At 37.2% G+C, this 25,984-nt stretch overlaps 1 protein-coding gene across 1 annotated transcript in view; it reads left to right on the top strand.

Moving 5' to 3' along the window:
• The window catches only part of LOC120541445 (inositol hexakisphosphate and diphosphoinositol-pentakisphosphate kinase 2-like), a 267,227-nt gene that overhangs the window by 115,603 nt on the left and 125,640 nt on the right, over positions 1-25,984 (top strand). The window contains 2 exon segments of the mRNA XM_039773073.1: positions 413-499; positions 24,141-24,216. Of these exon segments, the coding sequence (XP_039629007.1) occupies positions 413-499; positions 24,141-24,216 (163 nt within the window).

Here is a 25,984-nt window from a genome sequence, read left to right on the forward strand (position 1 = left end):
GATAAATTCATCAAGTCGTTAACATTGTACCAAAGAACAGAACTGAACTTCCAGTGTGTGAGGTAAAGTAAAATAAAATTGAACTAATACACATGAGGATGACTATATAGTTGGAGAGGGAAACAGTTGAAAGGGAAATTCTGAGGAAGCAAGTAATTAAGAAATAAAAGTGTTGCTCAAATCTATATTGGGAGTGAAAAAAACAAACAGAAGAATGTTCATAGTGAAGGGGGTATAAGAATATGATAATAACCTAATTTAAAATAGGAAATTAATATGCAGAGTGAATGAGTGCGTTTTGGGATTTGATAAGAAAAGGAAATGGTAAGATTGTCTAATATAAATGTCTTATTTTTATGCAAAACTTAATAAATCAACTAACAGTAAGTGACAAGTATTTTGGTGTATACAGGATGGAGCTGCGTTGTGTTATTGCTGTAATTCGTCATGGAGATCGGACACCAAAACAGAAAATGAAGATGGAAGTTAAAAATCCCATGTGAGTAGTTTTTTTTTTTTTTTAAATTATTACAGCTGTAATATATGCAATGTTCTATTTGTTGATTATGCTGTTTTACTGAGTAGTGCTAAACAATATTTATATTTCACACTGAAATCAATTTTTGACAATAAGTTATTTAGTGGATTTGTGATTTGTATATTTTAAAAAAATTGTTTGTTAGGCCATTTGTTCAGCAGTGGATAGTCAAAACATTGTTTATGAATGTTTTCTCTTAGGTTAGTAACACAACACCCAATCATACAATTGTGTATAATTTTCAAGGAGAGATCTCTACATGTTAAGAAAAAAATTTGTACAGAAAACACTTGCAGGTGATGAGCACAGGAAAAATTAAGTTTATTCGCAATAACCGAAAAATCTTGAAATTGCCTATCTGCAGACAAAGATTTTCAGAATTTTTAATTACATCAAAGGAGGAGTACATTGTGAGAAAAGTTTGTTGTAGCTGAAACCTTCTGTCTATAGAAGAAAAAGATTCATAAAACAGTTAACTTCCAAAGTTGCAACATTGGCAAAATAGTGGTTTATTAATATTTAAGTAGATTGAGTTTAGATATTGACATATTCTATAGAGTGTCTGAGTACAGTAGAACCCCAAAGTTCGTGGGGGTTATGTTCCTAGAGCACCCGCGAATTATGAAAAACTGCAAATTTTGGATGAGGTTGAAAAAAAATGCCTATTTTCATAGTTTAAACCCTAAATATGCCCCCAAAACACTTTAATTTCATTTCAAGCTCAGCTTAATACATTACCTAAAAATAAAGAATGTAAAGGTAAACCTGTATACTGTACTGCAGGGGTGCCCAGTGCGTCGATCGTGATCGACCGGTAGATCGCAAAATTAGTGCAGGTAGATTGCGTTGCATTCCAAAAATTTTTTTTTTAACGTTAGTCTACACTCACCTAAAGGATTATTAGGAACACCTGTTCAATTTCTCATCAATGCAATTATCTAATCACATGGCAGTTGCTTCAATGCATTTAGGGGTGTGGTCCTGGTCAAGACAATCTCCTGAACTCCAAACTGAATGTCAGAATGAGAAAGAAAGTTGATTTAAGCAATTTTGAGCGTGGCATGGTTGTTGGTGCCAGGCGGGCCGGTCTGAGTATTTCACAATCTGCTCAGTTACTGGGATTTTCACGCACAACCATTTCTAGGGTTTACAAAGAATGGTGTGAACAGGGAAAAACATCCAGTATGCGGCAGTCCTGTGGGCGAAAATGCCTTGTTGATGCTAGAGGTCAGAGGAGAATGGGCCGACTGATTCAAGCTGATAGAAGAGCAACTTTGACTGAAATAACCACTCGTTACAACCGTGGTATGCAGCAAAGCATTTGTGAAGCCACAACACGCACAACCTTGAGGCGGATGGGCTACAACAGCAGAAGACCCTACCGGGTACCACTCAAATCAACTCCAGGCCTTTTATCTGCTTAATTGATAATGACATAACAACGGACTTGCCCACACCTGCCCATGAAATAGCCTTTGAGTCAATTGTCCAATTACTTTTGAGCCCCTGAAATGAAGGGATTGTGTTCAAAAATGCTTTAGTTGCCTCACATTTTTATACAATCCTTTTGTTAAACCCACTGAATTAAAGCTGAAAGTCTGCACTTCAACTGGTTCTGAGTTGTTTCATTTAAAATTCATTGTGGTAATGTACAGAACCAAAACTAGAAAAAAGTTGTCTCTGTCTAAATATTTATGGACCTAACTGTGTATGTATGTGTGTATATATATATATATGTATGTGTGTATGTATATGTATGTGTAAGATAGATAGATATATAGATACAGTAGATATATATATATATATATATATATATATATATATATATATATATATATATATATATATATATATATATATATATATATATATATATATACTATATAAAAAAGGCAAAGCCCTCACTCACTCACTCACTCACTCACTGACTCATCACTAATTCTCCAACTTCCCGTGTGGGTGGAAGGCTGAAATTTGGCAGGTTCATTCCTTACAGCTTCCTTACAAAAGTTGGGCAGGTTTTATATCGAAATTCTACGCGTAATGGTCATAACTGGAAGCAGTTTTCTCCATTTACTGTAATGGAGATGAGCTTCAACGCCGTGGGGAGTTTCATGTGACATCATCACGCCTCCCACGTAATCACGCAGTACATAGAAAACCAGGAAGACCTCAAAAGCGCTGAAGAAAACATGCATTATATAATTGAGAAGGCAGCGAAACAATAAGAAGCGGCGAGTGACATATACAACCATATTCATGAGTTCTGCTACTTGAAACAAAGCACGATGTAAACCTACACTTTAAATTAAGTTCATAGACAGGCTGCCGCTGGCGTTTGTAATTCAGTGCCTGCCCATATAAGGCCGTCCGTCAGCGGCAATCCAATAGCATACTGCCACGGGTAAATATTCACGGGTGAAGGACTGTGCTTATGGAGAGGAAGATGAGATGGTCAGGGTGGTGTTTGACACAAACTCAGCGAAACTGCAAGAGAAAGTTTTAAGTGGCAGGACTAAGGTAACATTAAATACAGCCACAGGCATAGCACGAGATGGCACCAGCACAGCTGGGAAACTTCGATGCATGTACACCGAGTGGCTCACGTGAACTGGCGCAGTGCACAGATAAAAGCAACAGTTCCAAAGAGCTGAACAAAACCGAATTACACAATTGAAAAGGCAGCAAAAATATGAAGCGTCTCATACATACAAGCATATTCATAAATCCAACTACTACGGAAACAAAGCACACGTTGGAAAAAGTCAATGTCCCGCTAAAGGAAGACAGTGTAAAAAAAACCCGTGCATGCAGTGTGTCAGGTCTCAGATAAAGAAGAAGACGAGCTGTTTATTGATGCAGTAAGAAACAAATCGATAAATGAAACCTGTCATCTTTACAACGATTGACAAACACGGAATGTAACTTGAACACAACACATCCTACAAATACGAACCTGATTGAAAGAAATAATGATAATCAAATCCTTGATGACAGCAACACTCAGTAACACTCACAAAACAAATACTGTATATTGACAGTCATGTTACATTATTTTTAAAATGTTCCCTTTTCTTTTCTAGCTTTTTAACACACTACTTCTCGCTGCGATCGCGGGTATATATATATGTATATATATATATCCCGATCTACATACTCGAATAATGGATACTTTATTCGCCATCAGTGATTGTTTTGGTAAAGCCATACTCAGTGTATTCATTAGATGAGCGGTAAAAAAGTAAGGGCAAGGGGAGGATGACTTATTGAGGCATGCAGGCTGTAGTGCGTCAACTCTATCTGAATTGCGATCACATTTGAAAAAATATATCTTTTCAAGTTCTATTTAGTCCATATGTGTCAAACTCAAGGGCCGCGGGCCACATCCGGCCCGGAGTGTAATTATATCCGGTCCGAGATCATTTTATATACTGTATTATTGTTATTAAAGCCGGGTATATGAAGCGCTGGTAACACAATAAACTACAGATCCCATAATGCAGCGCTTCAGCTGCCTTGCTGAACAGTTACCGCGTTAATCAAGTCTACCTTAAGATGCTGCAAGTTATTGCGAAGCTAGCTCACACGATGCTGAAGAGAAAAGTTGATTCTGAAAATAGAGCCTTTAAAACCGATGGGAGGCTGAGTATATGTTTACTGAACCCGTGTGTCTCATTTGTGGAGCTAATGTGGCTGTAATTACAGAATTTAATCTAAGACGGCACTATAAAACAAAACATCAGGGTAACCTGAAAGACCTGAATGCAATGCAGAAGATACAGAAAGCAGAAGAATTAAATAAGAATCTCACACTTCAGCGGACGTTTTTACCCGTGCACAATCACAAAGTGATTTCAATTGAGGCTGCTTTTATGGGAGACACAACCACTTGCCCCATTTTCCCTATTACCAAGTAATGTTAAACCAAGTCGTCACTACGGTGTTCCCAAATACGCACTTTGCTGATAAACTGAGCGCACTGCGCACTGAGTTTGCACGGCGCTTTGGTGACTTTGAAGAACAAAAAAAGTCCGTCTACATGCGGCTCGAACCTTGTGCATGTTTGGTAAAACGGCACACAGGAGTCGCCTCACTGATGAGCACCTGCAATCCATCCTGAGAATCTCCACAACACAGAACCTCACACCAAACAGAAACGAACCTGTTGCCAAAAAAAGATGCCAGGCGTCCAGCTCTAAAATGACATATGAGCAAAGACAACTGAATGATTTGATTTGTTATTGCTGAAAGGAACACATTTTATTTATATTTCTAGGTTTTGTTATGCAGCATGTTCATGTTTGAATTTGTATAATTTTGACAGGATATATTTTTATGGAGAGCAAAATCTTTTGGGATATTTAAAATCTAAGTTTATTTTTAATAAAATATAAAATTACATAAGAGTAAAGAAATTTGAATGTTTGTTCTTTTAATGTTTACTTTATTTCTAACTTGTATAATTTAGACAGGATATATTTTTATGGAGAGCAAAATATTATAAGTTGTTTAAGGTTTGAGTTGATTTATTCAGGAATAATATTCCTGTCTGTTTTTACCATTCCTACCAAAGATATTTCTGTCGACTAAATAAAAATTCCTTCTATTTAAAATTTAAATAGAACTTGAACAAATCGATAGTTCATAATATCCACGCAGACTTGCGTAAGAGCGGGTGTCATCCGTTTTAACAAACAGCGTATTGCACTGATAATGAAATAGCTGTATGTGTATATATGTAGATATGTATGTATATGTATATATATGTTTATATATGTATGTGTGTATGTATATATATATATATATATATGTATTTGTGTGTATATATGTGTGTGTATGTATGTGTGTATGTATATGTATGTGTATATGTATAGATATGTATATATATATGTTTGTGTGTGTGTGTAAATATATATTTATATTATATATATATATATATATATGACAACAACACTCATCACTCACAACAGTGACAAAACAATAACATTAACAATCATGTTACGTTATTTTCAAAATGTTTCCTTTTCTTTTTCATTGCTTCTTTAACACACTACTTCTCCGCTGCAAAGCGCGGGTATTTTGCTATATAGATAGAGATAGATAGATAGATAGAGATATATATATAGAGATATATATATATATATATATATATATATATAGATATATATAGATATATATAGATAGAGATATATATATATAGATATATAGATAGAGAGAGAGAGATATATATATATATATATAGATATACCGTAGATCCCGGAATACAGGCCGACCCGGTATATTAGCCGAACCCCTTCTCTACCTACTAAATTACATGTATTTGCCAATGACCGTATTTAAGCCAAACCCCCTTCTCCAAGAAAAATTTTCTAAATTTCCTTAAAATGTCTCTTCGGGTATATTTATAATGTTTATCGGCGAGAATTTGAGACTGCCGGCATTTTTGATGGAAACAAGGAAGTGATTGCGGAGAAGTTTGGTAAAATGAAACCTTTGTGTTGAAACTATATACGCAAATACGGTATATCGGTGGGTGGATTTACGGAGACTTGTTATAAATTTGATTAACTTAAATACGCAATACAGTGGGCCCTTGACTTACGAACTTAATTCGTTCGCAAAGGCTAACCCATAATGCATTCCGAACCTCCCACTGCAACACTTACTTAACCTTTTCATAATAAAAAAGGGTTGTATAATGTGCATAATTTACCAAAACACCAATAATTTTTCTAATGTGCTAACCAAAAGTTATAAAAGTGCCTAGCCTACTTCGATTAAGCTAGGAGCATGGCGGCACACATGGTCGCAGCGGCTCAGGGCTCTCCTTTTCAGTGCACTTTTTTGTTGTTTTTGTACTTTTTTTTTTTTGTCCTTGTTTGTGCATGATCGGTTCGGCGAACATCCGCTACACCATTCAGAACCTTATAGACATCGGTGTCCTGAGCCAGACATCTGTTTCGAGTGTTTTTCATCACACGCACAACATAGCGAGACCAGCGGGCTCTCCGTGGATTGTTGTCGGGTCTAGGAGACGACACAGATGGAGGAGGGAAAGAAAGCAAAAGCGGGGCCGCAGATCCAGCGTTATGCTAAAGCTAAAAAACAACCATACAAGCCCTATACAGAACTTTTTTCTGCACTGAAGGAGCTGCTTTTAATCTCATTGTTGATGTATATAGTGACAATAAAAGGCATTCTATTCTAGAAACAATGTCATACTGTACTCACCATTTAATTTGACATCTTTGGGCTGCAGGAAGGGAGGAGATATTTCCACACAATGTCCATCTTTGTTTCGATTGCGATCGCTTTCTTTTACCTTCTCTTCCTTCCTTAGCAATTATGTGTCTTGCTTTCATGGTCTTAATGAATTATATATATAGGTATATCACTGCAATGATGGAAATTACATCCACAAACACATGTATCTGGGCTCCGACTGACGCTACTAATGCTCCCGGTTGTTTGTTTACAATCGCACAAGCGGATACACGTGACCGCATCCGTTTCGTAACGCAAGATGTTGGTCATAAATCTAAACAAAAAATTTCATTTTAAACTTCCCGATAATTTTATTATAAATTTTATTAATAAAATCAACAACTAAAACACTTTTTTGAATAAATTCTTTATTTAATTTAAAGTACCGGCATGCAAAGTTACTTCTTCATCTGAAAGGTGGCTCTGTGGTTTCGTCATTATTTACTTCAATATTCATCGCCAAAACCGGAATTGCACTGGAAATCTTGAATCTGAAACGATACTCATTGTATAAACCGACCCCCAAACTCCAAGCCAAAAATCTAGGACGAAATTCTCGGCTTATATAACGGGATCTACGGTATATATAGATATATATATCTATATTTATCTATATATATCTATATATATATATATATATCTATATCTATATCTGTGGGTAGGTTGTACGTTCACTGATTTTGTTAATGTTTTTCCTGTTGTATTTATTAATTTCTTAACTTGTAAATAATGTTGTGTTTGTGTTCAATTAGTGGGGTGGGTTTGGGTCATCGCCGTCCGGGGTTATTTATTTTGTAAAAGTACCGGTTTCGTGAAATGTGTCTTCGTGCATGACCTTGACCATGGCAGTGCAATAATGTCGAGCTTTGTTTACTGGCTATCTGTGAATAAAGAGATACAACAGGACAGAGCTGTTATTCATTGCTAAGATTTCATCTAAGCAATTAATGCCGAGACACTCGGAGTCGTGCGGTGTATGGGACACGAGCGCTCGTACTTAAAGAGCTGGGTACCGTTGCGTGCCTAATGCTGGCAATCCGCTAGCCGACAGCTTGGGAGAGGTGCACGGCAGAGATCGGCTTCAAAAACTTCAAGACTCGACCCCAGGTCGCTACAATATCTATATATATATATATCTATATATATATCTATATCTATATATATATATCTATATCTATATCTATATCTATATATCTATATATATTCATTGCCAGAAGCCTTAGACGATGCAGCTCATTTAGGTGGCATCTTGGGTCTTTAACCCTTAAACTGCAACATTCTTGGGGGATAATGCATCCCTGCGTGCCAAATACTTTTTTGCTGCACTTTAAGTAACATCACAATTCACAAAGAAAAAGTCAAGCTTACTGGGCTTGAACTGGCTTCACACAAGCACACAGAGGTAAGCGCTGATGCTTGCAGGCTAGTCTAGTGCAGCGGCTCAATCCCAGGGACTGTGAGGCTGCAGTACTGCAGGGTGTCACGCTGGGGTCACAGAATTGCACAGAAACACAGGAGATCATAGAGACAGGAACTTTATTCATACACTTCAAACAAACAAACATGTCTCTTTTCAGAAGTAAAAGGAGCTGAGTATAGAGTTAGTTATCGATTAAAGAATAGACAAACATCATAGGGGAGCACATCCCCCAATAGTTGCAGAGAATGTTTGGGGGAGGAGAGAGAAACAAAGCAATCAGCCAAAAAGGACAGGTATGGTTCAAGCTTTTAAGTAAATGTAGCGTCATGCGAGAAATAAGCCCAGCAAGTAAGGGAGCAACGTGAAGGTAATCTATCAGCGTTTTTTTAAGAGGGGGTTTTTGAGGAGCGTCTGTGCACAAACAAAACAAACAGTAAATCATGAAAAATGGCAACGGATGAAATGTAATGATGAAAATAGATAGTCCGGAGATCCGCATGTTAAATGGGAATGTACAGATAGTCCTACCAGTAGTTCCTGAAATGGTGAAGACCAGTTCAGGAGTGCTCCTTTTTTTAAGGATGGCCATGAATCCACTTACAGTCCTCATGTACACAGGCAGACGGCAGAAAATCCAGATGCACAAAACGATCCAGGACAAAATGAATAAGTACAGGTAACCCAACAGAAAGCAGACAGACAGGAACTTGAAACACAAATTACAAATTTTTTTTTTTTTTTTGCTTATGGTCACCGGCCCCCTTTTTAAAAGCCGCGTTGACATCCTGTGACCTAAACAGCCCCAGCACCCTCAGCAGAAGACCAATCAGAGCCACTGCAGGGCTACTTTCACCATCCCAAACTGCAGTTGCTTCCTGTTCTCTCTACAGTACAGTATTGCCACGAAAAAAGCCATAAAAATTACGGAGGATATTTGCGGTTTCTGCTAACAATTATTAGTTAGGTTCAAAGGAAAAATCCGCAAATGACTGAGGCCTTGAACTCTGAACCGCGACTTTGCAGGGGTCTACTGTACTGTACAAAAATGCAACGTGTTGGATATCTCTTATTTATGACAGCTTTAACCCTCCATATAAGACTCACAGTGTGGTTTTATAAAAGATACTTTAAGTGATTATTCAAGTTTAACTGCCACCATCTTTTTTTTTTTTTTATACAAACTGGCATGGTTTATGTGCAGTTTTGCAGTAATTATAAGCTGTCCTCAGCTGGCAGGAATGCATGCATACACATACATAGAAAATGGGGTGATAAGAAGACTGCTGATACTTTTTAATTTTATAGTGTATTTATTGAATTTTTTGAAAAACATGCCAAGTGTATTGTGTCATTTATGCAAAGTTTTTTATTTTTTACTCCTAGTCATTACTCTTTCATTCACTAAGTGTAAATGAGAGAACAAGGAGTAAAAAGAACAATCCGCAGCCAAGGTACTCCCTGGGGTTGTCAAAGAAAACGTGCGCTTACTGTAATTCATTACCAGGTTTAGTAGGCAATTTTAATTGATCTTCATTGATTTATTTTCAACATAACTAGTGGGCATGAGACAATTATAACATAGTACAATTCATACTCCGATTCAGGCTTCACAATGCATTATTCCTACCATATGAAATCTTCATAAAAGAAATGTACTGTAAGCTTAGTTTTACTTATTAGGCATCCATTAATCAAAACATTCCAAAATAAGTGGAAATCATATAGTTGGTTTAAAATAAAGAAAAAAATTCTTAAATATACTTTCATAAACTGAATTGGAAAGGCACATACCAAAGGACAGGTAAGCCCTGCAGCAGCCATGTTTATTTAACAATGAAACATCGTACTCTGTAAAGTAGCACCTTATGCCTCATACAATAGCAGCCACCAAGTGTTAGCTAGGCACAGCTATTCTTGGTCTAGTCATTTGCCACTGTCTTGTGTTGTGCCTTCTGTGTTTTTTATCTTATGCTCAGAAATTCTCATCTTGTATTCTTAAACGTCCCTTGGTTTATAAAGTGTATTGCAAATAATCCCGGGTTTATGGAAAGCACACCACATCTTTTAAGTTTAGCTTTTGGAATCGTAAGCAGACACTCATTTGAAGATCTAAGGTTATGAATTGGAATGTAAGGTGAAAGACATTCCAAAATATAGGATGGAGTTAGATTATTTATGGGCTTGTAAACCATAAGCAGTATTTTAAAGTCCGTTCTAAAAGGCACGGGTAACCAATGTAATGACTTCAAAACTGGAGAGATGTGCTCGGATTTTCTTTTCCTAGTTAAGATTCTGGCAGCTGCATATTGCACTAGTTGCACTAATTTAGCAGGTCCAATTGACCCAATATCAAAGGGGGCATATAAGGATGTGATGGTACTCACTGATGACTTTTTCAGAGTAATATTTATCTATTTTTTGAAGGATAAATGTGTCATTGCAGTAGCTTTAGAGAATTGCTGATGGTGCCCCTTATGGGAAAATCAAATATGTGGTCAGATAATGGTACAGAATGTATGTGTGAAGGCTTTAAATCACTACTGATCAAAAATGGTATGAGACATGAGACTTCTGCACCATATTTGTCTCACCAGAATGGTACTACTGAATGACAGTAGAGAATACAATTTGACATGGCCAGGTTCATGCTTATTGAGAGTAACCTCCCCAAAGAGCTATGGGTGTATGCGGTACAAACAGCAGTAGTAAACAGGAACAAACACCATACTTTCTGTTGAAAGGGAAAAAGCCTAATATTTCTAGGATGCAAAAGTTTGGGTCAGTGTGCTATGCATATAAACAAGACAAAAAGAAGTTAGACACCAGGTGTGAGAAAGGTATCTTTGTTGGCTATGACAAATATAGCCCAGTCTACTTAGTCTACTATCCAGATACTGGCAGGTTCCTAAAGCACTGACTAGTGAAATTTTTTGAGAAGAGTAAAATAGAGCAGAGCACACAGACCGACCAGGTACAGATTGATGACAGTGATGATGACCTGAGGAAGGGTAATGCTCGGCAGATTAGTAGAATTATTGGTAGTTCTGACATTACTGATGAAAAGCCTGTATAAGTTCATGGAAGTCAAACTGGAGCAGGTAACCAAGACAATTCACAAACCAATCCTAGTATACACTATCTCAGCAGAGAGCTTAGGAAGTCGACGTACTCTGATGATTATGTATTGAAGCGGACAATACTGACCAAGCAATAGTTAATATTGATTATTGTTATAGGATAATGAGTAATGTGCCACACACATTTACAGAAACGTAAATTCCAATCAATCTAATAAGCTGAAGAATTAAATGAAGAAATGCACTCATTGAAAGAAAACAAGACTTTCCCATTAACCACTTTCCTGAGGGTAAATATGCAGTGGGGGGGTCAATGGGTGTATGCTATTAAGAACAGCCCTGATGATTATGAGATGTACAAAGCAAGGTATGTAGCTTAAGCGTTAGTCAGGTGGCAGGAGTAGATTTTAAAGAGACTTTTTCTTCAACCGCAAATATGACAAGCATAAGAGTTTTGATTCAAATAACTATACAGAATGGAATGTTGCTACACCAGATACATATAAAAGCTGCCTACTTGCATGTGCCGATAGACTGTGAAGTGTATGTGGATCATCCAGAAGGATTTGAGATTGAATCTGAGAAAGGAGAAAAATTTGAAAGCAAATTGTAGTAGTCATTGTATGGGTTAAAGCAATCAGGCAGGAATTGGTACAAAAGTTTACATGATCACTTGTGTAAAAAAAAGATTCATAAAAAATCCAGCTGACCATTGTGTGTATACCAGAGAAACTGAATGTGTGTTATGATATTTGAAAGCAACTGGTGGCTATGCTGTTTGTTACAGAAAATGTGAAAATCAATTAAGACTACAGGCCTAAAATGATGCAGATTGGGCAGCAGGTGCAGATAATAGACACAGCACGACTGGATACTGTTTCAGTCTAAGTAAAATGGGAGGTTTAATTTCATGGAAAACAAAGGAGCAATCCACTGTGGCATTATTTATGTGTGAAGCTGAGTATATGGCACCTACCACCACAGTACAAGAGAGTATGCATCTCATCCAGCTGTTGGATGGAATTGATGGCAAAATTCACCATGAATCAGTGGAAATTTATGAGGATAGCCAACGTGCAGTTGCTCTAGCAAAGGACCATGTAAGTAGACAGAGGTGTAAACATGTGGACAACAGATACCACTTTATCACAGCAATGTTAAATGATAGGAAAATACTCTGAAGTACTGTCCAACAGAAGAAATGGTTGCTGACATTATGACAAAACTTGTAATAAAGGTGAAGTTGCAAAAGGATTTATATTTGGCATGTAAATTGAAAAGTCTGTTTTATTTTTATGGAAGGTCTGGAAGACTTTTGTCAGGAATGCATAGCAATGTGAGAGCAAGTGGGGGTGTTAACATATGACTGTAAAATGATCTCAATTGCAAGATATGTTCCCTTGTTTAATACTCAAGTGATTTTGATGCACGGTGGTGAACATGTGCATATAAACTGTGTGTGTATATAATAAAAGGAGACTGCAAGACCAGTGTGATCCCTGGTCGAGAAGTTTCAGAGAGTGTGGAGTTATTTTTCCTCTGTCAGTATATCACCCTGTGTATATGCCGTGTTTAATTTTGCCCAATTCCCAATCATACATTGTTAATAATTTTCTTGCAATTGCATGGACATTTAGTCAACAAATCAACAATAACCTTCCTCTGGTATGGTGTGAAGCAACCCTAGTGTTCATGTATTGATTTAAATGATAGGTCTCCTCACCCACTTCAGAAGTGCCAACAAAGTTTCCACCCATGTTTATCTGGTGATGCATTTATAAGGAATAATATAGGTAATGAAATACTGTGATTTGAAATACATATGTTTCTTTTGTGTTTCATGTTTAGACAATCTGTGTAAATGTAGAATGACAGAGGAATTGTGAGGCAAGAAATGCTGAACACACGGCTAAAACAGAAAATGTTTTCAAATGTTTTAGTAATAATGGCATCATTTTTAAGTGAAATGTAGGATGCTTGAAGCCCAAATATCCAAGAAACACTTTCACAAAAGGTGTAACAAAACAAGTATGCTTTTATTTAAGAATAAAATCGAAGAAAAAGAAAGTCCCTCTGTAATGATTCAGAGGATTAGATTAGATAAACTTTATTGATCCCAAGGGGAAATTCAGAATCCCAAGGGTACCAATTCAACCAGCTTGGTATCATATGTAAATTTATCCAGCTTGTTATTTATATTCCTATCCAAACCATTTACATATATTAAGAATATCAGCTGCTTCAGCGCTTGACCCCCGTGGAAGCACCACACTTAGTTTCACCCAGTACTGATAAGGGTCCTCCTACCATAACCCACTGTTTCCTGTGTCAAAGCCAATTCTGTACTTATGTACACACTATACCCTAAATCATCTGTTATAGTTTGATGCCCATCCTGTCATGTGGGTCCTTATTAAATGCTTTCTGAAAGCCAAGATGAATAATGTCATATGCACCATTCTGATCATTTCTTTCTGTTGCTTCCTGATAGGATTCCAGCAAGTTAGTAAAACATGACCTTCCTCGTCTGAACCCATGGTGACTGTTCAGTAAAACTCCTCTTCTTGCCATATGTGTTGCTCAATATCATTCTTAAAATAGTTCCTTTCAGTATAATTTATCAGTGATGCACAATAAGCTTGCTGGCCTGTAGTTACTTGGATATGCCCAATTACCCTTTTTATATAATTGAATAATAATGGCCATTTTCCAGTCCATTGGAATCTCCCAAGTGTGCAGTAACATCCTAAAAATATGCATCAAGGCGTTATATATGTACTCGCTAAGTTCCTTAAGCACTCAACAATACATTATCTGTTTCTGGTAACACTGGTCAACAAGCAATTTGCTACTGGGATTATTTCACCTGTACTTCAACAAATTTCACTTGCTGACTCCAAATCTGAAAACCATTTTCGTGTAACATGTCTTGTTTTTTAGTTATGATATTCCAGGTCTTGGACAACTAGGGTGACTGGACAGTAAAGGCAGATAGCTATTTTGATAAATACCAGTAATTCCACTAGGGATGCCATTGAGATAAACAAATTCACCACACGTTACTAACAGCTGTAAGTTGTTTACCTTGTCATTATTAATTTTTTTTTTATTCGTTTTTAATTAGCGGAAAAAATATTTGCTACTGATTACCAAGTCTTATGTGACTCTAAAGCATAATGTCACAACTCGAGACATAATGCTTCAGTAACATAACATTGCATTTCAGGACATTTCGTTTGTTAGATTCACCATTACTTTGAAAACTGTCACGGTGATGTAGAGAAATATCGATGTGTTTCAACGTTTAAGAAATAAGTTTTGTCTCGAGAAAAGTAAAGCCAATATTAAGGAAGGTGTTTTTGTTGATCCTGAAATCTGTGAACTGATGCTTGAGAATGAGTTCAAAAGGAAACTGAAGCCAATTGAATCAGCAGCATGGTAAGGATTTGTGCAGGTTGTCCATAATTTTCTTGGCAGTCACAGAGCAGAGAATTATGCTGAGCTTGTGGAGAACATGCTAAAAGCATATCAGCTTATGGGAGCCAGAATGTCACTGAAGATGCATTTTTTTACATTCTCTTCACAAATTTTTTCTGCCAAATCTGGGTGTTGTCAGCGATGAGAATGGGGAAACATTTCATCAAGATATAAAAGTGATGGAAAACCAATATCAAGGAAAATTTACTCCGAGCATGATAGGTTTTTGCAAAGAGAGACAGATGTGCAGTACAAGTTCAAAAGCAAGTGATTCAAACATTTTTGAGCATGCTGGCCTCGCTTGTATATTGAGGTAAATTGACATAAACATATTTTAACATGTCTCTGGCATTATCTTTGGTTTCAGAATAAACGCATCAAAAGAATTTTGGTGGGACATAGTTCAATCTCCAGATATTGTGCTGACATATTATATTGATATTCAAAGTATCAAAACATCAATGATGTGTATCTCAAAATCCTGATGTGCTAGCTTAATTTTGATTTCATATATGAAATCAGTGTAAAAAACTTAATAAAGAGCTGGTCTGAAGTTCTCAGTACCAAACAAAAAGTATTTTTTGTAGACCACTGTAATTTGTTTTATTTCAGCCTATTTAATCTAAGAACTACTTCTCTTTCTACAATTTCTAAATCCCTCTGTGATGATCTGGGTCTGCTCCATGCTACCTGATTGCTTTCAGGAACCTCTTGAACCCATAATTGTTGATAGTTGTAAAATGAGATGAGCCAGGCAAATGAGGATACACACAATCAGAAAGAAGTATATATTTGATACTTCTAGTATTAAGGCAAGCTATCTTTTTATTTATTTATTTTTTTATTTTTATTAATTTTATTGCACTCCATACAAAGCAATCAAGTTTTTACAAAAAGAAAAATAGAGTTCAGAAAAGATCGATCCCCACCCTTGAGAGAGAGAGCAAGCCAAACGGCATAAAAATTTTACAAGGCAAGCTATCTTTAATGTGTTACCGGTTTTAATTTTCCACTTAAACGTTTGGTTAGAATTTAAGTTACTGTGCATATTTGTTTTTACACCATTTTGTTCTGTTGAGTAAAACTTTTTACACACTACTTTCTTCATAATAAGAAAACTCGCTTACTGAACAACTGACACTAGTTATTTTCTTATTCACTTGTCTGTTTCACTGCTGCTTGTGCCTAATCGGCGCTGTCTAGGTAGACGCCTGTCTACGTATTGAGGAACCCCTCCTTTATCCAGTTTGAAGTACTTAAAATAAATACTTTCTTTTATGAATGAACGTGCAGGTCCTTTGCTTTCTGCAAACTCGAATGCTTTGCTTTTCAAGTGCTATAGGTGCTCTGTACAAATATTCTTTATATGCCTTAACTTCTTCCCTGTAAGGCATTGTTGTTTCTTTATACTATTCAATACTACAATGCTGGTTATTTGCTTATGGACTTGGTGGTTACAGCTACTGCTTTCTGCCCTTTTTCCCTTGCTGAGACTAGTTTTGAATACAAGTAACAAGAACAAGTAATTTTCCAAATGCTTCCCCAAACAGCTACTTTTGCTCCTGTGTGGACAACAAAAAAGCAAAAAAAACACCTAAAGCAAAGCTTAAAAGATATCCACAAGGCTCCTTAGTGACAGCTGAAAAAGGTTTTGGGAACAAATTTATTTTTTAATTATCTTTCACACAGCTGTAACACAACACATTTAAGGGTTTTTACAATTCAAGGATGACTTGAGAACTTCAGTATGTCTCGGTCTCTAATCTTCTTGAATCTCAGCCTCCAATGACTCCTCTCAGTCTCCAATAAATAAAGTAATTTATATAGCACTTTTTTAAATACTTAAAATGTTTTACATACACAGTGGGGTACCACCTCAACCACTGGGATTGTGCAGCATCCATCTGGTTGATGCGACAGCAGCCATTCTGTACCTGTACACTCACTACACATTAGCTATTAGGTGTTGAAGAGGGTGTGAGACAGTTAGATACGGGGAATGATTAGGGGCCAAGAATGGACAAGGCCATGATGGGCATTTAAGTCAAACACCCTCCTTTTTCAATGCTATCAATGCTCTTTCAGTCAATGCTCAGGGATCTTTGTGATCACAGAGAATCATTAATGAGCAAGACCCCAAAGTATTTAAACTCCTCCAGTTGAGGCAGTAACTCATCTCCCATTCAGAGCAGACAGTCCACCTTTTCTCTACTGAGGACCATGGCCTCAGATGTGGAGGTTCTGATCCTCATCCCTGCTGTTTCACCCTTGGTCGTAAACCATTCCAGTGCATGCTGGATTTCACAGATCGATAAAGCCAACAGGACAACATCTGCAAAAGCAATGACGTAATTCTAAGGCCACTGAAATGATATTTTGAGGCAAAATTAATCAAATCCTCTAAGAAAGAATAATTAAGCACTCTCGTGAAGAGAGCAATTTAAACCCAGCCAAGTGTTCAAGAGGTTTTCAGTGGTTCATATGTGGAGTCCAATACACAATCACTAGCCCTCTAAAAATAAAAGACATTACCTAAGCTATTTGAATTAAGCCAAACTGCTGGCAAATACAAGTGTGAAATCAAGAAAGGAACCTTTTATAGGTAGCCATGAAAATTCAGTGATCCAGAGAATCAGAATTAATTAAAATAAATTTGTCTAATTTAGATGCAAGTTTCTGGCAAAAGACCCTGTTTTGGTATAAAGACGCATTTAATCTTTAGTGGGTGGCACAAAATTTAAATCAAAGGAGATTTAAACATTTATGGTCATAGAGAAAAGCCGAGACAATAAGAACAGTTGAATAAAGGAGATGACTGATTGGGAAATACATATTTTCAGGTCTAAATTGAGAATGACAGTAGAGTAAAAGGAAAGACTATTTTTTCAACAGAGACATCCATGAAATGAAGAGTCAGACAGATTTATTTAAATTAGTTGTAAATGGGACATATTTTAAAGACTTTAAAACTACAAGTTTTACTAGTTCTTTTTCTTTCGGCTGCTCCCATTAGGGGTTGCCACAGTGGATCATCTTTTTCCATATCTTCCTGACCTCTGCATCTTGATCTGTTACACCCATCACCTGCATTCCTCTCTCACCACATCCATAAACCTTCTGTTAGGCCTTCTTCTCTTCCTCTTGCCTGGCAGCTCTATCTATTAACATCCTTTTCCCAGTATACCCAGCATCTCTCCTCTGCACATGTCCAAATCAACACAATCTCTCCTCTCTGACTTTTGTCTCCCAACCGGATCCACCTTCGCCAGCTCTACTCACTGCATTCTCACCATTCCACTGACCTCCCTCTCATTTACACACATGTATTCTGTCTTGTTCCTACTGACCTTCATTCCTCTCCTCTCTAGAACATATCTCCACCTCTCCAGGGTCTCCTCAACCTGCTCCCTACAATCGCTACATATTACAATGTCAGCAGCAAACATCATAGTCCACAGGGACTCCTGTCTAATCTCGTCTGTCAACCTGTCCATCACCATTGCAAATAACAAAGGGCTCAGAGCCGATCCCTGATGTAATCACACTTCCACGTTGAATGCATCCGTCACTCCAACTGCACTCCTACTACTCCTCACCACAGTCACACTTCCCTCATACATATCCTGTACAACTTTTGCATACTTCTCTGCCACTCCCAACTTCCTTATACAGTACCACAACTCCTCTCAAGGCACCCTGTCATATTCTCCAGGTCAACAAAGACACAATGGTCTTCTTTATACTTCTCCATCAACATCCTCAGAGAAAACATTGCATCTGTGGTGCTCTTTCTTGGCATGAAACCATACTGCTGCTCACTAATCATCACCACACTTCTTAGTTTAGCTTCCACTACTCTTTCCCATAACTTCATGCTGTGGCTCATCAATTTTATCCCCCTGTAGTTATTACAGTCCTGCACACCCCCCTTATTCTTGAATATCGGCACCAGTTCACTTCTCCATTCCTCCAGGCATCTTCTCACATTCCAAGATTCCATTAAACAATCTGGTTAAAAACTCCACTGCCATCTCTCCTAAACACCTCCATGCTTCCACAGGCATGTCATCTGGACGAAGAGCCTTTCCATTCTTTATCCTCTTCATAGCTGTCCTTACTTCCTCCTTGCAAATCCATTGCACTTCCTGATTCACTATCACCATATCATCTAACCTTCACTCGCTCTCATTCTCTTCATTCATCAGCCTCTTAAATTACTCTTTCCATCTGCTCAACACACTCTCCTCACTTGTGAGTTTCCATCTTTATCCTTTATCACTCTAACCTGCTGTACATCTTTCACAGCTCAGTCCCTCTGCGTTGCTGATCAGTACAGGTCCTTTTCTCCCTACTTAGTGTCCAGCCTGTCATACAACTCATCATTTTCCTTTTTTTTAGCCTTCACCACCTCTCTCTTCACCTTATGCTGTATCTCCTTGTACTCCTGTCTACTTTCTGCATCTCTCTGTCTATCCCAATTCTTCTTCGCCAACCTCTACCTCTGTATACTCTTCGGTACTTCCCCATTCTACTACCAGGTCATGCCAAGCACCCTTCTTGCTGTCACCCTTACTACTTCTGTTGTAGTTGCCCAGCTATCTGGCAACTCTTCACTGCCCCCCCAGTGCCGGTCTCACCTCCTCCCTGAACTCGACCTTGCAGTTTTCCTTCCATCTTCGACCATTTGATCCTTGGCTCCGCCCTCACTCTCCTCCTGTTCTTGATCTCCAATGTCATCCTACAGAGCACCATCCTAAGCTGCCTAATTACACTTTCCCCTGCCACCACTTTGCAGTCTCCAGTCTCCTTCAGATTGACCCTCCTGTATAGGATATAATCTACCTGTGTGCATCTTCCTTCACTCTTGTACATCACCCTGTGTTCCTCCCTCTTCTTAAAATACGTATTTACCACAGCCATGTCCATCCTTTTTGTAAAATCCACTGTCATCTGACCTTCTTCATTCCTTTCCTTAACACCATACCTACCCACCACCTTGTCATCCCCTCTGTTCCCTTCACCAACATGTCCATTGAAATCTGCTCCAATCACCACTCTGTTCATCACTTCATCCAACTCACTCCAGAAATCTTCTTTCTCATCAATCACAAACCCAACTTGCAGGGCATATGCACTAACAACATTCATCATCACACCTTCAGTTTCCAGCTTCATAATCATCACTCTGTCTGACGCTCTTTTAACCTCCAAAACACTCTTGATGTATTGTTCCTTCAGAATAACCCCTACCCCATTTCTCCTCCCATCCACACCATGATTTGAATCCACCTCTGATCCACCTGGCCTTACTCCCCTTCCATTTAGTCTCTTGCACGAACTATATATACAATATATCAACCTTCCTTCTCTCCATCACATCAGCTAACTCTCTCCCCTTACCAGTCGTACTGCCAACTTTCAAATTTCCTACCTTCAGATCCACTCTCTTTACCTTCCTCCTCTCCTTCTGCCTCCGGAGACCTCTCCATTCTCTTCTTTGGACAACAGTAGCCTAATTTCGCCAGCACCCTGTTGGCTAACAGTACTGGTGGTGGCCATTGTTAACCTGGGCCTCGACCGATCCAGTACGGAAATCTGTATTGTTGTCCACATATTGATCTGGCTGACGTAACCCTCCCCATTTATCGGAGCTTAGTACCGACATGAAGAAACACATAAGTTTGTGCATCCCCCAAATTTTACTAGTTAGATTCGGGGAAAAATGAAAACTTGTAAAGGGGGTGAGACAAACAACACAACCCAAGCAGAAAGTAAAGCCTGTCAGCACATGCCAGAGCCTCAGCTAAATGATGTAAGTTGTATTTTGTACTACTCTAAAATAATGACAAAGAATTTCCAAGACCTAACTATAGTAATATTTGTTTCTAAAGCTTAGCACATCTTTAGCAAAAGCCCTAGATTCCTGCTGGAATGCAATATTTATTTAATAAAACACATTCAGTATTGCAATGTTTACAACAAGACACTGAACATGATGGTAAATGATTGTCATGTTAGTCTTAATGGTGATTTTAGAGAAAAAGTGAGTAACGGAAGCACAACCTCCACAAGGGGCAGCACAAACACTGAAAATCATTCGCCAGCGGTCTGACCGAACCCTCACTAAATGCCAAACCATTAAAATACACTCTGGAACCGACCACCCTTTCATCCCACCATTACAATCCAAGTAATCTAAAATATAATCATGACCCTTTCCCCATATCTCACACATGGAGTAGAGGATATCCCTTTCCTTTTCTGGCCATACAATATGATAATGTACAGTAAAAAAAAAAAAAGGTAAAAAAGCCCAGACCATCACCAGACTTGCATTTGTGTAACATAATAATTATGTAAGGTAACATATCAACAGACAAGGATAGGCATAACATATAGGAGCCATTATACCTGCAAAGCACAAAGCTCCCAGACTGTTCTTACGGGAGAGCAGGGGCCACCTGTAGTACCCTGAAGGTGAAAATAACAGAATATCAAAAACTTCCTAAAATATAGTGGCTATAGGTGACAAAGAGTGAAACAATAAGTTCAGTCCTGTTACCAGTGATGGTAAAATAAGGTGGTGCCCAAGTATATTCAAGCCAAAAGTAGAAAGATCATTCCATTATCAAGATTAGATCCACATAAATAATATAGTTAAATTCAGAGCATTAGATTTAGGGTAGAAAACACCTGATTGAGCAGTTGGACTGAGGTTCACTGCCACAGGAGCCAAGATACAAGTCTTTTAAAGATGGAGTACAAGACTAGAGGAGGCTTAGCTGACAGAAGGGGAAAAAAGGTGAAGAGCATTAAGCATTAAAGACAGTCACCATTATTAAAATATAGAGCCAGTGAACTGAAAATGTTGACATCTCCCACAGCTTTCCCTGAGTCAGGGGTATATAATATCTTAAGACTGAAGAAATTAATGCAAACCCACTTCACAGTAATTCATTTCTTTTCTAGCTTGTACATTTGCTGTGATATAATTGGGAAATTGATTTATAATGATGAGTGAACCCTGCAGAGTACACTTCATAAGATCACTGAAATGTTTGCAAACTTCGCAGAACTCCTGAAAATGCATTGAAGTCAATAAAGAAGGAGGAACTGATCTAGTTTTGAGTGGATGATAATAAATACCTGAAAATAAAAAATAAATAAAAACCTGAAACCAAAGGGGCATCTTTTACATAAGCAGGTTATTAATCTGCATAATCTTTCGTTGAACATTATCTTGAGATCTTGACGCATGCTCAGGTTTTTAAGTAGCAGTCAGTTCAGACATGTAAGCAGGGACTTGGCCATTTAAGTCTTTGTAATTTAATATGGTGGATTTTGGAATCCACTCTATATAAAAGTAGCAAAGGATGTAATATTGTGTAAATCTTTGGAGGTGATATATAGTTCATGACACAGAATTATTTCAAGGCTGCCTATTCAACCAATATCTCTAGATGTATGAAGGAATGTAAAACCATTTGGTGCAGCAAATGGAATAGTGTCAGATATACTAAGCCAGGTATCAATAAGAAAACACAACTCAGTTTTTTGTACTTAACAGATTGTATGCCAAAACAGCTTTATTTACAAGAAAGGAATGTATAGTAAAAGCATTTTAAACTGAGAAAAAATTTTTACACTTCTATTTTTTTTTATTTTTTTTTTTTTAATGTGAAATAAGTTGGTACCTGTAGTTGATGATCTGATATTACCTGTTTTGCTAGTTATACTTTTGGTTATCAGTTGATTTAGATTTTCCTTCAGGACTAAATTTACAACAGTGATTCTGAGTAGCAGCTACAGAATAATAGGTGAGACAGCCTGCAATTTCAAATCAGAAGGCTGTATACTTAAGAGTAGTCAGCTAGGTGATTTTGCCACCATATTTTAGAATAAAGTAAAAGATCCTCTCCATATAGGATGAAGACCATCTGTCTTAAAAATCCAGTACTTTTACAAATGTACACACTTTCATGAGGTGAGTGTTATAAAAACAATGGTTAAGATTTGGGGATGGCATGCAGGTGTGTGGTAGCATGGCGGAGTGCCTTCAGGGTGTTGGTGAGGTAATCAGCAGTGCATGCTTTCACATGTGGATGTGCACAGTTTGGCTGATTGCCTTAGCACTCCAGGTTGTGTAAAGCGCACCTGCACCCACTGACAGCTTAAAAAGAGAGTCCAAGCAGTACGTACAAGGGAACTTCTCAACCCAGACAAAGCCCACCTGAAGGTTGCAAGTCCTCAGACTCTACTTGTCTGCTTTTGCCTATGGAGGGCTAACAATGGGGAGCTTGCTTTTAAAGTTAAAAAAAAAAAAAACATGCAAGGATGAAAAAACATAAAACCTTTGATTGTGTAGATGATCAAATCTATAATATTTATAAATTAGTTTCTTTAAAATAGAAAACTGACAAAATGCTCAAGACAGCAAAGGGATAATGCCTAAAATGGCAATCCAAGGCAATATTTAAAGAGGTAAAACACCCTTAACAAATGATAACTAAAACCGACAAGAATAACATAAAAATATAAAAAAGAGTATCTTGGCATTAACAAAAACAACAATAAAACAGAGAACAAATACAAAGAAAAAACACAAGCCAGGGAAAAAAACCCTGACTGTAATACAATAGATAGTAATATTACCATTGAATGTTTGAAAGCAAAATAAATTAAACTGAAAAAATTGCAAAACAAAAAAATAACATGAGACGAAACACAAATGGAGAGAAAATACAGAAGCATAAATAAAAGTACAGCTTTGTAATGTGCAGTTATTAGAGCCAAATTGTTGTCTTCCAAAACAAAATCTAAAAATAGCACCTTGTCCATTTTGTTGCAGCAGCACCAGCTGAACATAACTTGATTTGGACACAGTAGGAACATCAAAACCTAAAGCTAAGAACATTTTATCAATCATGTGGGCAAGCCTATCTTTTGTAAGTGTTCACTAACTTTAGTTCCTGCACTGTTTCCCTCAATTATTGTGCAAGTTAGAAAATGCCACATGGTAGTTATGTTGCTTGGCAGACAATTTTCCAATCATTCTTGCCAACATCAGGTATTAAACACCTGGTAGAAAAGGGAAGGTGATATCTTGCATGTGAGTGTATTTGCCACCACACTGTTTGCAGTGATTGTTTATGCACTACTCTCTACTGCTAAATTATGTTCCAGAAAATGTTGCTGTTGTTTTATTTTCCTTGCTTATATCCTGTATTCTGTCATATAAAGTATAACCATTATGGGAAAAGAGCTGTTTTATACCATTAATTTATGAATTGATCCCTAGACTGAATGTAAAGAATCTGGTTCTTGTTTATCATTTTTAAAAATTACTCTGTTTTGGGTTTTTCAGGTTTTTTGAATTATTTGAGAAATATGGGGGATACAAGACTGGAAAACTGAAGTTGAAAAAGCCAAAACAGTTGCAGGTAAAATGTTTGTTGTTTTTTTCAAATATTGTAGTTTATAGTTGAAAGAAGAACCATTCAAGTTTTTTTATCATGCAACTTGAGCTAAAGTAGCCTATGTTACATACAAAGCTGTGTGCAGTAGAAAGAAAGGTAAGAAAATAATGCAACATTATAATTTAGAACGCAATATTGTTAACCGCAGCACAATGGTACAGTGATTAGTGGTACTTTTTAGGGGATCTAGAATATGTGGAGTGTGCTGTTATTTCTGTACATTTTACCAGGTTTTTTCCTCATCCCAAAGCTTTTTGGTCAATCAAAATCTGTACTGTATTAAAGTCTTAAAGGTTAACTAGAGCTGTACTGAATGTCCAGTTTTCACTATTTGGCCAAATACGAATATTTAGTTTCCAGGGAGGCCAAATGCAAGAAAAGTATATTAATTGAAATAGAAGCAATTGCTGACAATGCTATTTCATTTTATTAAATTCTAACTATTATTGTTAATAGTAGTTTGACACTGAATTCTATTTTTATACATTTAACAAAATTGAAAACTTGAAAGATTTCAAACATGCATTTTTTATCTTAAAAACATTAATCATAACTCAATACAGTAGTCATGCAGTTTAAATTTGGAGATAATAGCGTTTCTAGCTTCTGTCGATGCTGAAAAACGATGTTGCTCTTCAGAAATATCAACTCTTTAGCATAATCTTGAAGAAGACTACATGTTCTCGTCAAACAAATATTACTAGCAATGCTGAATGATCTTTCACATGCTACACTTGTAGCTGGTGTTCCTAAAGAGACTTAGGTTGCTTTAGTGAGTAAAGCAAATCTGAATTTTATTTTCAGCAGTACAAGGAATCATTGCTGAAAACAGATCTCTGAAATATAGGTAGAATATTGTTGCACAAATTGCAACAAAGCTGAAATGTCGATGTTTTTTGTCATCTAAACAATCCTAGCAGGACCAAACTCCTGCACTTAGTTTTAACTTTCTATTGTCACATGTTCACTTTCTTTGGTTTTTTGTGGTTGCACATGTATCAGTCTTTTCCACAGCTTGTGAGACATGTCATTTTGCTTTAGGTATTGTACTTTCTGAAGTGAAACATTTTACTTTAAAAGGTAGGTCAAGTACAGTTGAAGCAATGTGGAGTGGATTTTATTCGACATCCTGGAATCTTTCATGTACATACTTCAAAAGTTCCTGCACCATTTGTTTTACTCTGTCACTGCTTTTACTGGACAACTGATTGTTTAAATACAGAATGAGGGCCTTACAACTTGGAATAATCATACCAATCGAAGCTGTTTCATTTGAAGCATCTCTGGTTAATTCTTCATTTGGTTATGAAACAGTTAAAGGCTTTGCATTAATGGCCACTGAGATTTAGTAGAGGAAGTAAAATTTTTTACTTGAGCTTTCCTCACTCATAGAAGTACTTATTATTTAAATTAGAATAATGCAAATAAACTTTATCTGGTGACCTAAGCATGGGTGCCATCAACAAGTCCAAATATATTGAATGGCAACATGTTTGCACCATTAGTGAAATTACAAAAAAATAAAATTAAGTCCAACGGATTACTGGTGATCGGCAGAGTGTGCATACGTATAACTGGAAGAGAAAGAAGCACATGTGCCCTCTCTAATTTTGATCTGCGAATGGCATTTTTAATTGGAGATGCCTTTTTATGGAGCATTATGGCAGAGCAGTCCTTTTGTTTGTCAGTCTCATATTCGCATCACAGATGATTTGTATGTTAATGGAATGAA

This window comes from Polypterus senegalus, chromosome 12 (assembly GCF_016835505.1).
Source record: "Polypterus senegalus isolate Bchr_013 chromosome 12, ASM1683550v1, whole genome shotgun sequence".
NCBI lineage: Eukaryota > Metazoa > Chordata > Cladistia > Polypteriformes > Polypteridae > Polypterus > Polypterus senegalus.